This window comes from Rattus norvegicus, chromosome 7 (genome assembly GCF_021556685.1).
Source record: "Rattus norvegicus strain SHRSP/BbbUtx chromosome 7, alternate assembly SHRSP_T2T, whole genome shotgun sequence".
Lineage (NCBI taxonomy): Eukaryota > Metazoa > Chordata > Mammalia > Rodentia > Muridae > Rattus > Rattus norvegicus.
Window position 1 is genome coordinate 30,993,754 of NC_141540.1, and position 17,295 is coordinate 31,011,048.

The 17,295-nt window shown below is 44.5% G+C and overlaps 1 protein-coding gene and 1 pseudogene across 6 annotated transcripts in view; one reads left to right on the forward strand and one right to left on the reverse strand.

Annotated features, from left to right (window-relative positions):
• The window catches only part of Stab2 (stabilin 2), a 182,370-nt gene that overhangs the window by 66,116 nt on the left and 98,959 nt on the right, over positions 1-17,295 (reverse strand). For all 5 annotated transcript variants that reach the window (XM_087555923.1, XM_087555924.1, XM_087555922.1 and 2 more), the window contains 4 exon segments: positions 16,523-16,570; positions 15,015-15,151; positions 14,283-14,397; positions 10,993-11,070 (listed from right to left, as the gene is read on the reverse strand). In XM_087555923.1, the coding sequence (XP_087412049.1) occupies positions 10,993-11,070; positions 14,283-14,397; positions 15,015-15,151; positions 16,523-16,570 (378 nt within the window).
• On the forward strand, positions 438-7,284 carry Adnp2l1 (ADNP homeobox 2 like 1; annotated as a pseudogene). The gene is made up of 2 exons (XR_015624558.1): positions 438-792; positions 1,700-7,284. The product of XR_015624558.1 is annotated as an ADNP homeobox 2 like 1 (transcript).

Consider the following 17,295-nt stretch of genomic DNA (forward strand, 5'->3'; position numbering starts at 1 on the left):
ACCTTCTGTGGTCCTTCAGATTTAACTTCCTGAATACTGGGATTACAGGCATGTGTTACCACATCCTGTCTGAGCTTTTTGTCTCCATTGCCATAAATTACATTCCGTTGTTAAGAGTTAACAGCAGAGGGGTTGGGGATTTAGCTCAGTGGTAGAGCGCTTGCCTAGGAAGCGCAAGGCCCTGGGTTCGGTCCCCAGCTCCGGAAAAAAAGAACAAAAAAAAAAAAAAAAAAAAGAGTTAACAGCAGCATATTCCTCTCCTTCCTCATCTCCCAACCAGTCCCTATGTATTCATATTGTCATCTCTCTGGTCCATGTAGCCTAGTACAGCTCACCCTCTGGCCAAGCTAACTAGTTCTGTCTTCTTGTTCTAGAACCTTGTCAAGCAGAAACCCTCAGTGCTGTAACATTTTCTGACTTTCCTCACTCAGTCGTGAGCTGACATTTATTGGGTGTCTAGTATGGCTCAGGATGTGGCAACACTAATCTGTTTGGGGACCGGATCTTGTCCTTGAAGAGCTAAGCATGTGGCAGGAGACGACACAACACAGGCAGCTGGCATAAGTGAAAAACCAACTCCTCGCGGCGGGCGGAAGAGGAAAAGGCGAAGCCCAGGAAGACCCTCAAGCCCTCTTCATGCCATTGGCTGTCTGGTGTGAGTATGCAAATGAGGAGACGTCACTTCCTATAATAGCTGGCCGCCATCTTCTCGCACATGCCAGTGCGGGAAGACAGACGAGTGGTGAGCAGCTCCGACTAGCAAGCTGAGGAGAGGCTTGAGGGCCTCCCAGTGTAAGTGAAGGTTTAGGGGTTCAGGGCGCGAAGTAGGCAGTGTGTGACTGGAGTGTGACTGGAGGCCGGGAAAGGGCTGTGGTGAGAGGTGGTCAGTGTGTGACTGGAGGCCAGGAAGGGCTGTGGCGCGAGGCCCGTGTGTGACTGGAAGGGTGGGGAGAAGGGCCATAGTGCGGAGTCTGAGTGTGACTGGAGGACAGAGAAAGGCTGTGTGGTGTGAGGCCCGTGTGTGACTGACCCCGCCTCCCAGAAGGGCTGTGGTGTGAGTTGGGCCAGAAAGGGCTGTGGCGGGAAGTAGTCAGTATATGACTGACTGGAAGCCGGGAAAGGGCTGTGGCGCGAAAGCTGCGGAAGAGCTGTAGTGAGAAGGTGGTCAATGTCTGACTGGAGGCCCGTGTGTGATTGGAGGCCTGGGAAGGGCCGAGGCCTGTGTTAGGCGTTCAGTGTGTGTGTGACTGGAAGGCGGGGGGTGGGGGGGTAGTACTAGGGCGCTAGGCCTGAATGTTACTGGAAGGGCAGTCAGTGTGTGACTGGAGGCCGGGGAAAGGCTGTGGCCTGAGGAGACTTTTGTGTGATTGGAGGCCAGGCAAAGGACTGTGGTGTGAGGAGGCCCATGTCTGTCTGATTGGAGGCCAGGGAAAGACTAAGGTTCGAGGAGGCAAGTGACTGGAGGGCTGAGGCCTGAAGATGCCCGTGTATTACTGGAGGCCTGGGAAAGACTAGGGTGCCAGGTGGTCAGTGTGTGACTTTAGGCCAGGGAAAGACTAGGGTGTGACTGGAGGCAGGAGAGAGGGATGTGGCACAAGGCAGTCAGTGTGTGACAGGAGGCCCTGGGAAAGGAGGCGGGTACAGGCCAGTTTCCACGGCTGAGAACTTTGTCACTGAGGCAGAGGCTCCCTTATTGCAGGGCAGAACATTTCAAAAATGTTTCAAGTTCCTGTGGAAAATCTGGACCAAATCAGAAGTATGCGGCCATGGGTGAAGAGCGTTCTCCTGAATATTGGACTTGCTGGCTGCAAAGAATTGTTGAAGGACCTTAAAGGCTTTGGCCCAAGTGACAGATACTTTTATAATACATCTTGGCCAGATATTGCTTCAAGGGAACTTGTCAGAAAGAAAGTGAGATACAGAACCAAGCCATACTGCTGTAGCCTCTGCAAATACTCAGCAAATGTGCTTGCTTCTCTCAAAAATCATTTGAATCATTGTCATGAAGATGAGGTGGACCAAGAGCTGCAGATCCAGTGTCCAGATTGCTCATTTGCTTCTCGGCCTGATGTGGTGAGCAGGCACTTCTGGTTGTTCCATGAACCTGCTGGGAAAGTTCACAGCCCAAAGGAGAAAGTTCTGGGAAATGGGAAGTCATTGAAGGGTTATGTAAAACATTTTACTTGTTTAAAATGTAACTTTTCCAACACTTCCTTCTGTAGCATGAAGAAGCATGTGCTGATCACCCATTTTCATTCTTTACTTAATGCCTACATTGGCCTTCAAACTAAAGAAGACCAGCAGCAGCCAAAAGCTGCTATTCTTTCTGGGGTAAACACTCTACCACCTGAAAGATTCTATTGTAAAAAGTGTAGTACCACTATGAGTAGCCAGGAAGAGCTCATGTCCCATATTTTAACATCAGATGTACACAAGAATTTGGAGAATAAGTTGAGGTCTGTGATTTCAGAACACAACAAGAGGACTGGGCTTCTGAAGCAAGTGACCATTGCTCCAAAGCCACAGTCAGGCTTGTCTAGACCACCAAACAGCAGTGCTCTACATACAACTACTTCATCAAAGCCACCTTGGCCCCATCTTACCTTGCCACAGAATACCCCAAGTCTATCCATGGTACAGCCAGTGACTTTGGCCCAACCTGTGACTTCTGCCCATGTACAGCCACGGGTGGGGGTTCCAGGATCTTCCTGGAGTCTCACCCATTCTCTATCTAATACTACTCAGTCCCATGTGGCTTTTGTCTCAAGCCCTCTACCTGTTAGCCAGACCAGCCTCACACTGCAGCCTTCAGTCCCCTCAACTGTCATTTTCTCAGGCAGGGCTTCACCTAATAAGCCTGTAGATGTTCCTGCACTACCTGTGAGTCGGCCACTTGGGCCTGTGAATAAGTCTGTTGGAATGAGCAATATCCCAATGAGTCAAGCCATCCAACCTGGGATTTTACCCTTAACACAGCCCATGGGGTCTACAATTCTACCTTTGGGTCCTCTAGTAAGATCAGTGGGGCCCACAAGCAGACTGACCAGGCCGGATACCCCTTCTTCTGGTCTTTCTGTCAGTAATGGGGTTCTGCAGACCACAACACCAGGAACTATTTCTGTGGGCCAGGTGGTCTCATTGGCAGTCCTTCCTGAAGGTCAGATGACCCCGGCTTCTGTGATTCCTGCACAGACAGCAGCTTCTGGGGTTCTTCCCACTGGCCAAGCAGTCCAGTCCAGGGTTCTTCATATAGGTCAGACTGTCTCATCACAGGTTCTCCCCTCTTGTCAGACAGTGTCTTTTAGGGTTCTCCCTACAGATCATTTGGCACCATCTGGGTTGCTGTCCCGCAAACAGCTGGTGGTCTCGGATGGCTCTGTAAACCAGGGTGTGAGCTCTCGTATTCCTCTGCTTGGTCAGCCTATTACATCAGGAGTCCTTCCTGCAGGTCCACCAGTTAGACCCAGTGTGCTTCAGCTTACACAGTCTGTTGGTCCCAGTCTCCTGCCAGTGAGCCAATCAGTGAGAGCTGAAGTTTCACAGAATACCCTGTTCCTCAAGTCAGGCTCTGGTTTTAGGAAGCTCCTTCCGACAGGAACACAGGTTAATGGGAAGCCCATTTACATGCTGGACCCCATTCCCATCACTCTGCCTATTCCTCAGGGTGCTAGCCTTACGACTATCACTCCGCCCCAGGTGCCCCACAAATTTCTCTCCCCTAGTGTGAGTACACAGAGGTCCAGTGCTCTACCCAGCTTGTCTTCCTCACAGGGGCGGGTAAGCACTGCAGACCAGAATATATTTGTTCGGGTCTCTTCACCTGAGGTCAGACAGGCCAACCAGTGGAAAATCTGCCCAGTTTGCAAGGTGTTCTTTCCGTCTAATGTCTACCAGGCCCACATGGAAGTGGCTCACAGACAAAGTGAGTTTAACTCCAGTGAGAAGCTTGAACCAGTAAAGCTGGCTGTGTGTGCACCGTTTCTGAAATGGACAAGAGAGAAAGCCATGCGCTGCCTCTCCTGCAAATGCTTAGTCTCAGAGGAGGAGTTAATGTACCACTTACTTACACATGGCTTGGGGTGCCTGTTTTGCCCATGTACTTTCCACAACATTCAGGATCTTTTGGAGCATAGCAGAATTAAACACCTTGGGAGGAAGAAGCTGTCTTTGGATTATAGTAACAGGGGCTCCCAATTAAGCCTGGATGCTAATGGCAACCTGTTGGTCCCCCATCTTGATTTCATCATCACTTTGCCAAAAGAGATGATTGGAGAACAGGAGATCTGCCTGGCTATCCTTTCAGGGATATACTCCACATCACTGGTACCCTTGTATGTTAAGGTGAGGTCTCAGGTTAAGGCTGTACCTAAGCTCAGCGAACAAGAGCTGACCTGTCCTCTCTGTTTGAGCATATTCATAATAGCTGATGCCTACGTGTTACATTTGAAGGACAGACACCATATTATGCCAGTGGCCTACACAGGGCTCAGTTCCCCCATCTTCAGGTGTGTCCACTGTCGTGGAGTCTATTCTGGAAACCTGACTATGGCAGCCATCTCTCTTCATTTGCTGTATTGTGAATATGCTCCTAAAGGCAACAGCTCAGACCAAGTTCAGTCTAGTTTTGTTGAGAGCAGGGAGCAACAGTTTGTTAATGGGAAAAAGATTCTTGATTCTACCTGTCCTGTAAAAAGAAAGTGGCCAGATGGCCATTTGGGGGCAGAAGACCATAGGAGGGATAGAGAAGATTCCTTGCATGTACTAAAGGGTAATGCACCCTCAGGTCTAGAAGAAGGGACTAACGCTGTACCTTTGAAGAGACAAAGGAATGAAAGCACAAGTCAGGGACTAGTGGTCAATGATGATTTACTCCAGATCCTAGCATTAGATCCCCAAAAATATAGAGACTGCCATGAGAAAAAAAAGCAGTTTCTTAAAGATTATTTCCATAAGAAACCATATCCTACCAGAAAAGAAGTAGAACTGTTGTCTTTATTCTTGAAAATGGACAAAATTAATGTGGCTTTGTTTTTTGGAACAAGAAGATATATCTGCTTAAAAGCAATAGAAGTCCACAGACCCTCGGTACTTCTAGGTTTTAATATGTCTGAACTTAAAAATGTTAAACACAGACTGAACTTTGAACCACAAAACTCAGTTTAAAGTCCTGGGCAGTAGTCTGTGTTGTACCCTCCTTTGCTCTTTGTATTGTTTTCTGTGGCTTTTCTGGGTGTTGCAGGTGCTCAGGAATACTTGGGTTAAGAAGTAAATATTACTCCAAATGTACTGATCCCTGTAGTTCTGTCTCAGCAGTTATTCCTAAGTCGCCCCTGCAACCTACTATGTGAATTAAGTTTTGGTATTTCCGAACCTTACCATGTGAATTAAGTTTTGGTATTCCATATATTCCTTATTCCTAGGAGCTCCAAATGATAAATAACCTGGCCAACAGATACTTGTCTTTTCATTTTAGGACATTTTTACTTGTTTGTAAATGATTAGTTGAAAATAAGAGCATTGTTTTGGAGTGTTAGAGGCAGCAGCCAAGGGCATAGCAGTGTTTAGAGAAGAGGGCACTGTCATGTATGTGGCTTTCTAAGCACATTTTTAAATATTAACTTCTGTTAGTATTTGCTTACCACATTATAATTTTGATTTATATTTTCAGGTTTGTCCTGAAATCTTAAAAAAAACACAACTCATAGAAAAACTAAATGTTTCATTATTAAAAATATCTCCATCTCAGGGTCTGATGTGTAGCTCATAATGTTATTTAATAAGTCAAGTATTTGAAGGGGCAGGAATGCATTCCCTTGTGAACTTTATAGTGACAAATCATTTCTCCATTAAAAGCTAATACAATTTTTAAGCACCTTTAGAATAGACTTTAAAAAGACACACAGAGAATTCTTTCTTACTTGAACTGCTCATAAGCAAGTAAGAGGAAAGTGCTATGGACTCATGTATAGAATTCTTGTCCTTGTGTGTGGATCCTTCTTGAGTACAGGTGTCAGGCTTATGATAAAAGGGGTAGATCAGGAACTCTGTCTTCATGGTTGGAGCAACTTAGTAGATGTGTTACAGTTGGGAAGATGGAATTTCCTCTGGCCCAGGTATCCCAGTAATGCCTGAGTAGTTCAGGTATTACAAGGAGTCTGTGTTATTGTGTTACTGTTCTGTGGATGTCAAACCCTCTGTTTTCCACACAATATAAAGCACCAGCACAGAGCATAGTATTGCAGACCAGTCAGCTTAGGTCTGGAATTACTGCTCAGCCCCTACACCCAGCCCTACCCCACACCTCTGGTAAAACAAACAAACAAAAAACCACCAACTAACCGAAAAACCCCCAAATCTACTTTTGATCAAGAGGATGTGCTCAAGAAGAAGGAATACACAGAGGAAGTGTACTTGGTTTTTATTCTGAGGAAGGTGGTAATTTTATCTTTTCCTCATTGGCTGGGGGGTCTGACCTCTGCTAGTCTAAAAGAATGAGTGCATAAGAAAATGGAGGAAGGGGAAAGGAGTTACTGCTCCAAGGAGAAAAGGGTCATTGCTTCAGGCTATCAAATTCTTAGAATAGAAATAGGACCTTTGAGTAAATAAAAGTTTTACTTGAAGTGCGGTGGGGGAGGATTAACTCCTAAACACAAATTGTATAGTATTTGATAGAAAAAACTCATATTTTATATTTCTTACAAATCCCTCTTTTTTTCTTCTTTTAACATACTCTTTTCTTCAAACTCATTATGGTTTTCTTTTTCTGCTCTATCTTGGAATAAGAAACTGCCATGGGGAGGGAGTAGTACCTGTTTATTAACAGTTGACTCAACTGTCTTGTATTAGGTTCCGAGTATAAAAAATTGTTACATCTGTTTTAGCATGGCTTAAACTGAGTCCACCTTCCTAATCGTAGTTCGCCTGTCAGGAGATTGACCTACCTGCTTTTGAATGTCCATGGAATCATTGCCCTTTGATGTGTGAAGGAGGAGCTTGTCTCCCTTCAGGTGAAGTTCCCAGGGTGTGGGGCTAGAGGAAGTATTACAGTGTTGCTATGTGGATTTTTTAAAATGTAATATTTGCCTGTAATATTTGTAGCATGCATTTAGGCACTTGTGAATCTGCTCTGACTATTGGTACACACTAGTCAATTCTGATAGCTTGTTAAGACTTTTTTGTTATTATTACTATTTTTTTTACCTATTTTCAGAGTGTTTACTGTGAATTAAAATTTGTTATACCACTGCCAAAAAATAAAGTTTACTTTGGGACACATTTATTTTACATGTTGTCTGAGGCCGACTTTGTATTACAAAGGCAGAGTTGAATAGCGACAGAGATCAGGAGACCTAGAAATTTGGTATTTGCTATTTGGTTTCTTTGTAGATTGTTTCCAGCATCTAGATTAGAAGAAGACAAACATTTTTGAGTTTTTGGAAGCTTTCTTTCTTGGACCACTTCTTTCCTCCTTGTTACCCTCTTAGGTTTTTATTCTATCTTTTAAATATTTTACTTACTGAACTTCACCCTATATACAAATAAAATGTTCCACATAAACACTCCTAATAGCTCTTACCCTACAACAGCTACATTTGTTCTTCATACAGCTGCAGTAGACCTTTTAGATGCTGTGAAGAAACTGGCTAAAGGGCATCTTTATCTCTTTCAGCCCGGGCTGGATACAATTCTTCACATTAGTCCCCCCTTTCTCCTGTCTCTTCCTTTGATGCTTTCTGTAGCTCCCTTCTACTACTATCTCATTTCTGTACAGCAGTCCTAGAAATGTGACTAGTCACTGTCACCCTAAATCAGTATGCCCACTTCCTCTTGCCAACCCACTGTTTCTCCCTATAACTCAACCCTCCTAGAAATCACATGGTTTTACTTTCAACAATAATTATCTTCCAAGTCTCTTAAAGAATGCAGACAGCAATTGAATGATCGATTGCAGCTTATTAAGACTCCCCCTGCTATGTGACCTGAAGATTCCCTATTTAACAGACCCAGAAGTACCTCCTCTGACAAAGACCCTCCTCAGCAAAAAGCAGCTATAACGATCCTGCCCTACATTTTTATATCCTCTTAGAGTTAGGGATGATAGTTTCCTGCTAAAAGATTAGTTTCCCTTGTGGCCAGACCAAGCAGCTCCAGGATTAAGGGACTATGATGTAGTAGTTTCTACCACATAAGGGTCTGTATCCCATCATATGTAGTATTTTGGCATTTATACAAATGGGTGACAAGATGGCCATGAATAAACACACTCCTACCTGTGCTGGATAGTTCTATGTCAACTTGACAAGCTAAAGTCATTTGATAGGAGGGAATCTCAACTAAGGATGTGCCTCCATAAGCTAGGGTTGGAGTCAGACCTGTAGGGCATTTTCTTAATTAGTGATTGATGGAGCAGGGCCCATCACTGGGTTGATGGTCCTGGGTTCTATAAGAAAGGCTGAGCAAGCCAGGGGAAGTAAGTCAGTAAGCAGCACCCCACCATGGCCTCTGCATTAGCTCCTGCCCCCAAGTTCCTGCTGTTTGAGTTCCTGTCCTGACTTCTTTGATGAGGAGCTGTGATGTGGAAACATTATAAGTCAAACTCTTCCCCCCCTACCCCCAGGTTGCTTTTTTTTTTATCATGGTGTTTCATTGCAGCAATAGAAACCCTAACTAAGACACCACCTAAGTCAGACCTAGCCTCTCTTTATTTTAGCCTTCCGTCTCTCTATAACTTCCTTAGTAATATAGCAGAGCTGAAGTGGGGCGGGGCTTTGGATTAGATAGGCATAACAGATTTGAGAGCTGGGAGGAGGTGGTCTGCTAGACCTTGATGGCTTTATGTTCATGTTGCAACAGTATACATTTATGAAGGCCAGACTTTCCAAAAGCTTCTCCTGCTTGAGGAGCTTTTAACTCCACATGGGTACAAAGCGAGCAAAGTACTATGGGCCGGATTTCACCTCCATCCCCTGTTGGCTGCATCTTTATATAGCACACAGCGTACACAACCATATATAATGTACTAACAAAGGTGGCGTGATGCCAATTGACGAGAGGAGTTCATGAGGGCGTGACACAATCCAAGGGCTAAGAAGAGAACAATCATGAACTTTTCATGAAAATTCTTCCTTAGCCCAGTTACTTACCTTGGAGTGTTGTCTGATCTTTAGTATCAGGACAATTTAGCATTCACCATTTTAATGTTATAAAAAACAAAAGGGACACCAGTTTGGGGTTGATACTTGGCATTGTGCCTGGAACCTAATGGACCTGCAGAAATTCCAGTTATACATAGAACAAGGTATTGTTCTCATGAGGGACACAGAGATGTGGCCACGCGTCTCCAGGATCTAGTCACTGAAGGGTCTCGGGGAGCAGGCATCGGTATAGGATAATTGATGGTTATGCCAATAAGCTCCATATAGAAAATCCCATGGGGTTTCAAAGGGAGACAGACATCAAGCCAGCATTTACTGAGGGCCCTTCAGTGGCAAGCCTTGAAGTAGAGGGTGCTATTTAATCCTCACCAAAGAAGATAAATGAGACTTGTAGAGATTCTGTATGACTTCCACAAGATAAATAGCTAGTCAAAAGCTCAAACCAAGACTGTCACAGAAGGGTTGGGGTTTAATAACCCATGGTAAGAAGCGCAGAGTTATGGGTTGAGGTATGATCTTACTAAGGAACTTGTGTCCATCTGAAATATGTAAGAAGGGAGAAAAGGTGAGTGTGTATGCATTCGTGTTCACTGAGTCTGGAGCTCAGTATTTCAGATCGGCTGGGTAAAGATTTTTCTGTTACAGACCCATGAAGTTTTACCTAGCCTTTTATTTGATACTGGATGTCTGAATTCAGCCCTTCAAGCTTGTGTGACAAGCACTTTACCAACTATGGAGACTTACAAATGGCCTCTCTTTTTAACAGAAATAGTTGAATTAAGTCTTTGGAAAATTGAATATATAAATGTTATGTGAGAACAATTTTAATTAAAATACAATTCCCCGGGTTGGGGATTTAGCTCAGTGGTAGAGCGCTTGCCTAGGAAGCGCAGGGCCCTGGGTTCGGTCCCCAGCTCCGAAAAAAAGAACCAAAAAAAAAAAAAAATACAATTCCCCTATATGTTTCCCTAGCCGCCTACTTTCTGAACATTTCCACTGTGCTGAAAATTTCTTTTAAAGTGAAGATCCTAATACAGTGACTAAAAATTATGGGTTAGCTTATAAACCCACTTCCCTTTTTAAAAAAAAGATTTATTTATTTTATGTATATGAGTACACTGTTGGTGTCTTCAGACACACCAGAAGAGGGTGTTGGATTCCATTACAGATGGTTGTGAGCCACCATGTGGTTGCTGGGATTTAAACTTAGGATCCCTTTAACTGCTCAGCCATCTCTGCAGCCTCCATTTCCCATTTTTTTTTTTTTTTTGGTTCTTTTTTTTCGGAGCTGGGGACCGAACCCAGGGCCTTGCGCTTCCTAGGTAAGCGCTCTACCACTGAGCTAAATCCCCAGCCCCTCCCATTTTTTAATACCTATGAATACTAGTGAATTGGGACTTATGTAAAAATGAAAACCTTATGGCCGTTTTTCTGTGCTTTCTTATTTTTTTTCTCTTAGGCATTTCTGTGCCCTCCCATCCCCCTTTTTATGTTACAATAGTTCAGGGAGGGAAGTGAATAGTGATAACAAATTGCTTTTCCCCTTCTTCTTGAGTTTAGACTTGTGCCTCTAAAAGTGTCTGCGTGTACAAGAGAGAATGTGTATGTGAGGCCACATATGACAGAGGCCCTGCTGCAAATACAGGTTGGGTGAGTTATAGCAAAGTGTGACTGAACGAAGAGAGCCTCCACGAGGGTCTAGAAAAAACAATGAAGCCATCAAACGAGAAGCTCACTGATACCCAGGACAAGTACTCTTTACTTGGCCAAACAGCACTCTATAGCAAGGCATCACAGAGGGGAAACAGCTCTGCCTGTTCAGTAGGGGCATCTTTACCTTGTTGATGATGTGGACCACCCCGTTTGTGGCTGCATTGTCACCATCCACAATGGATGCCCCTTCGATTGTGATGTTCTGCAAGTGCAAACACAGTGGGAAGGTGAGTATGCCCGAGGATTGTATTACCTCTATGGTTTCTACTTTTTGAGTAGCAGTAACCACAGTTTTGGGCCATGAACTCCTTTAAATTGTGGCCTGTTAGGTATCACAAACAGATAGACATACATATATACACACACAAACGAGAAGATGGCTTTCTTCTACATGAGGGGTCTACTCTCATTGTCAAGTCTATTCCACTCCCTTCTAGTCAACTAAAACAACGTATGGGAAATTCACACAAAGCACTGAAGAGAGAAGGTTCTATTAGACTAGTAACATGGACATCAATAAGCCAATGAGATAGCTTGGAGTATCTCGTCCTTAACTACCCTCATAGGGAACCAACTCTTGCCAACACTTTGGTCTTGGACTTCCAGAAGCCTTCAGAACCATGAGGACACCAACTGTCATTAGAGACCCCACCCCACCCCCGGTCTGTGGCACTTTTATTTATTTATTTTTAAAAAAACAGGGATCACAGCAAATTAATTTAGACAGTGCCTGTTTACCAATCAAGAGCAACTGAGCTCCAATCTTTCTGGTTTCCTCTTTTGTCCCCACTGGGACCTGTTTGCAATCCTCCTGGATCTTAGGGAGCAGGGATTCTTGTCTAACCATGAGCATGGACTGTCCGTGTACAGAGGCTGTGGAAACACACCAGCCCATCTGCCATCTCTCTTTTTGTTAAAACGGGATATTTTTCATTGTATTAGACATGGGGATGAAATTAGAAAAAAATGTGTTTGATGGTTATCTCCTCTAGGTCAAAGCCTTGAATGATCCATTTTGGGACCAACATAGCTTGTGACATGCCAGGGTGGACGCTACTGTAGCTAAGAGAATGGATGGTTTGGGACACCAACAGATGAGCCGGATTGCAGTAATTGCACGATAGAGTACACACAAAGTCGTGTTGTAAATTAAAAAGAAAACTAATGATCCCTGCCTGTTGTGTTCAATACTTTGTATACACTATGCAGTGACCTAGATAGTATACTTAGGCTTTTCGTCATCTGAATCAATTATTTCTTCCTAGGATGACAGCATTCGAGTCCTCTCCTCCAGCTATTTGATTGATTCATCTGGGAGCACTGGAGGTTAAATGTAGGACTTGAACGCAAGCAAGTGCTCTCCCACTGGGCTATGTCTCCTATCCTCTTTTTACTTTTCAAAGCAGGGACTCACTAAGTAACCCAGGCTAGCTATGACCTCACTTTGTGCCCCAGGAGGCTTTGAACGTGTAATGCCCCTGCCTCAGCCTTTGGAGTAGCTGGGATCACAGTTCCACAGCATCAGGTCTGGCTCACCAATTTGATTTATAAACGATAGTATTAGATACATCCTGCCATGCAGTACTCCACAGAATGTATTCTTTCTCACTAGCTGTAGCTTTGCACCATTATCTTTTATTAAGGGATATTTAATTTGTGATATGGGGTCTCACTGTGTATCCCTGGCTGGCCTGGAACTTGCTATATAGACCAGGCTGGGCTTGAACTAACAGAAATTCACCTGCCTCTGCTTTCCCCAGGGTTGGGGTTAAAGTCACATTGCACGATGCCCAACTGTACCCCAAATCTTTTTTTTCTTTTTTTCGGAGCTGGGGACAGAACCCAGGGCCTTGCGCTCGCTAGGCAAGCGCTCTACCACTGAGCTAAATCCCCAACCCCACCCCAAATCTTTATGTCAAATTTTTATTTAAACAATTCAGGATGTAACATGAATATCATTGGAATTTCCAAAGACTTACAAAAGAAGGTTTATAAAATATCCATGGACCCGCATGTTCAACTTTTCGGCTTTCTATATCAGCCAATGAGCCTGTTGTTTAGGCTCTCACAATGGATTCTTTTCCTAGTGCGTACAGACTGACAGGAAGCTGGGAAGTTCTGAGCCATTTCTGCCTGATGAATCCTGGCCACAGCAGTCCTTGCTGCCTGCTAGACCCCTCACTCACTCTGTTAACTCATGGGAAGACTTTGGCCCCTAACCTCTCACAGCCATGAAGCCACATTTCCCACTGAATTGGCATGTGCGTCCTTGACAAGCCTCTCGGAGTATCAGATAATGAGTTTCTCTGAAGCTCTACTCTTCCACTGCCCTGGCTCTAGGACCAAGATGCATGCATGTGCAGAATAGGCACTCACTGTAGTCCAGTAACCTAGATGACATCCAGTTACTGGTAATGACCCCACTGGGAGCTTAGTTAAGTATACATTAGAGAGAATGAAAGATGTGGCGTTGACTACCTTTCTTCCTTTCTGGGTTATGTCAACTTGCTGGTCTGCATTTTGTATTACTGCTTCTGAGAACTAGTCCTTTTTGCCTTTTTATTTTTCTTTCATATAATATATTTTAATCCTGTTTTCCCTTTCTCCCAACTCCTCCCAGATCCTCCCTACCTTCTTCCTCACCTAATTTATGTACTCTCTTTAAAAAAAATTTAAAAAATGAAAATTGAAACAAACATAAAGGCAGTATTACAGAAAATATTTCCCTCTACAAAACCAAAACAAAATGAACAAACAAGTAAACAAAACCCCAAAACCAAACATAGGATTCGTTCTGTGTTATCCAACAACTCCTGGGCACGGGGCCTGCCCTGGACAGAGTATGGATGATAGACCCAGTGACACTCCATTGGAGAAAACTATGTTCCCTTTTGTGATAGCTAATCTTCAACTTGATAGGATCTAGAATCACGATGGCACGAGCCCCAAGGCATGTCTACAAGAGTGTTTTTAGAATGGTTAACTGAGGTGGGAAGACCTACCTTAAAGGGGCTGGAGTCCTGGACTCCATAAACACTAGAAAGCTAGTGGAGAACCCTCTCATTAACCTCTCCTGACTGTAGACAGTGTGACCATTGCCTCAAGCTCTGGCCATCATGACTTCCTCTCGATGACAGACTGCACCCTCAATCTGGGAGCCAAAATAAACCCTTGAGTTGACTTGTCAGATACTCGATTACAGCAATGAGGAAACGAAGGACATACTGCTGTAGCCTAGTTGTTTTCTGTTTTTTTCCTCTTTTTTTTTTTTTTTTAAATGTGTGCGTGGTGATGCTCACACAGGCTTCTGTTCTCTCTGTGTACATATCCAAAAGTTTCCATCCCAAAAACTTCAGAAAGGACAACATGAGTAGAGGTATCAGGCTCTAAACAGCCGGGTGACAGCGTTCTTACCCCATCTGCCTTGTCCAGCTGAAGGAAGTTTCCCTGCAAGGATGTCGCTAGCATGTGAGGTGATGACAGGGCCTGCAGATCAGCCACTCCGTACTTGCCTAGTAGTATGTGGTATCTAAAAGAACAGATCACAAGAATCACGAATATCCGAACATCCATGCACATGGTAGCTTCACTGAACAGGAGAATATGCTCTGGGGCCTGATTACCATATTGACTTCACATTCACCCTTGCAGAGGCAAGCCTTGTCTAGAATTAGTCATTAACCACTCTACCTCGCTTCCCACATCTGTCAAGTGGGAATAATTGTAACACCCATCTCAGAGGTGCTGGGAGGGTTAACTGAATGCTATTCAAAGCACATTGCTTGGTTTTGCAGTGGTTCTCAACCTGTGGGTCACGATTTCTTGGGGGTGTGTGTCATCTATCAGATATCTTACATATATAGCAAAACCTCGGTTATGAAGTAGCAAGAAAAATAATGTTATGGTTGGGGGTCGGTCCATGGAGCAGAAACCTGAGGAACTGTATTAAAGGGTCACGGCATTAGGAAGGGTGAGAAGCACTGGCTTAGAGTCAGCTGTTACCAGATAACTTTTCCTGACCTAGGGGAGGGTTGCAAGGAGCACCATACGAAGTGAAGGATCTTGTGGCTTCTTTACATAGAACTAAGGAATGATCACCCCGGATGCTAGTCATATACCGTGGAAGATAAGGTAAATGACACCCACTTTATCAGGGCTGGAATATTGTTCCGTGACAACCAGAAGCTTTTCTCATTCTGGTCCATGTCTTCAAAGGCTCGCCGGGATGGCACAAGGACAGTGAGATTCGAGGTGGTAGACAGCACGGACTGCAGGGAAGCATTCTGAATCACAGGGGAAAAGAAAGTGGCCAGAGTACTGTTAGGGATGAGCGGGCTGACTTAAATGCTGTCAGAGATGATGGTTTCCCATGTGACACAACTCCAGGGAATGCTGGGAAGACACTAGGCTTTCCTTCCCCAAGTTTGCCTAGCCAGTGACTGGTGACTTAACAATCTGTTTTGAGAATCAATCTTTTTTCTCTTTAATGTGTGGATCTTTATAACGATATGGATTATCCTGATTGGGTCATACTTTGCCATTGTAAGTCTGAATGAAAAGCCAGATGAATAGTCTTGCTGCGCAGGCATGTGTGTTATGTGTGCATATGCATACACACAGAGGACGATGTGAATTGCTCAGTGTCTTTAGGGTAAGACTGAGGAAGTTGCAGAGAATGAAAGCCTGGATCGAACTTTACTACGTCTTATGCATGCCCAGAAAATCTGTTACATTCAACAATTAGATGGGTTTATAGAACTTGCCGATTCTGGTGCATGCTCCCATGGGAACTGATGTTAATTCCTAACACAACAGCATGTAAAGCAGACTGGGGGAAATGTGGCCTGTCCAGCCTGCTACTGGGTACACTGGGGTAGGCTGAGACTGCGTGTGGTATGGTTACAAGGAACCCAACATACCGAGAAAGGGAGAGTCCCTGGCCTTGCCTCTAGGGAGAGAGTTGTACACAGAGCCTCCATGTCAAAACAAGTGGTTCCTAGAATGTTCTGGAAGATACAGGGTGCTGTTCTCTGAGTGAATGCTGACTGAGCAGGACCTATTTTGGCACATACTTCTTTAAAGGGACAAACACTCTGTTATGTTGTCTGGCTAGGTCAGACACCCTGATCCATTCAGCCAAAGGGGATGAATGGAGGCGCAGACACTGGGGCGGGGTGAGGTTAGACTCTGTTTGATCCTCTCCAGGGGTAGAGTAAGCCAGTATGTTAAGCAGAGAGGGAGGCACATGAAGCTCCCCAGTTGTCAACTCTAAGTCCAAATCTTAGTGAATTATGACATAAATCACCCTGAGCTTCCAAAGGGAGAACTATGTGATAGTCATGTTTTTGTGTATTTGAACCCAGCCACCCCACTTTAACTTGGACCAGCAATTTCCAGCTTGGCTAAACATGTTGTCACTGGTGTCCAGGCCAAAGGCCCTGACTTACCACATCAGAGTCTCCAGGGGTGGGGTGCCCGCATGATTCTACAGTGCAGGCAAGGGGAGGAGCTGCTGCTGCACAGGGAACTCCCCCAACCTCCCCTCAACTCCCCAACCCGGGCCCCAGACACATTTCCAGTTTTCTACTGTACAAACTCCAGATCTCTAAAACGATTTCTATTGCCAGTGCTAAAGTGCAAATTCATGGACTCACATTTATCCACTGGTAAAACACAGCTGCTTCAGGCAGAAACGACAGTTCCTTATTCGTTTGTTCGAAGGAGGGCCGAAGGAGAAAGAGAACACACAAGTATTATCTCAGTGTGGTTCTGGACAGCCTGCAGCGGCCCTCTCAAGCCGTATCATCTGTAGTAGCAGCCTCCCCAGGCTGAACAAGAGCCTTCACACTCAGGGGCCTGACTACCCTTAGAGCACTGGTTCTCAACCTTTCTAACGCTGGCAACCCCTTAATTCAGTTCCTCATTTTGAGGTGATTCCCCCAACCCCCTAAAATTGTTTTCATTGCTACCTCATAACTGTAATTTTGGTACAGTTATGAATTGTAATATAAATATTTTCAGTGTTTTTCAGTGGTCTTAGGTAAGCCCTGTGAGAGGGTTGGTTGACTCCCAAAAGGGTCGTGACCCACAGATTGAGAACTGTTTAGAAGTAGGTACGTCCAACCTTTCAACACTACAAAATGATGTCATTATCCACAAAGTTCATACTTGAGAACCGCAAAACAGAGAACGATTAAAAAGGAAAAAAAAAAAAAAACCTCCAGAAACACCAGATTTGATAACGGTTTACATAAAACAATTTTGGATCATGGCTATCTTGGTGTGCACAGGCCTATGAGCTACAGTGAGGACATGTTTGTTAGACTGAGTTAAGTCCAGCTTGCCGGTAAGAAACACAGCCACCTAGGCCCCAACAAGGGACCCAGAGCTCAGCAACAGCCTCCAGTCAGAACCAGTATGGAGCTGC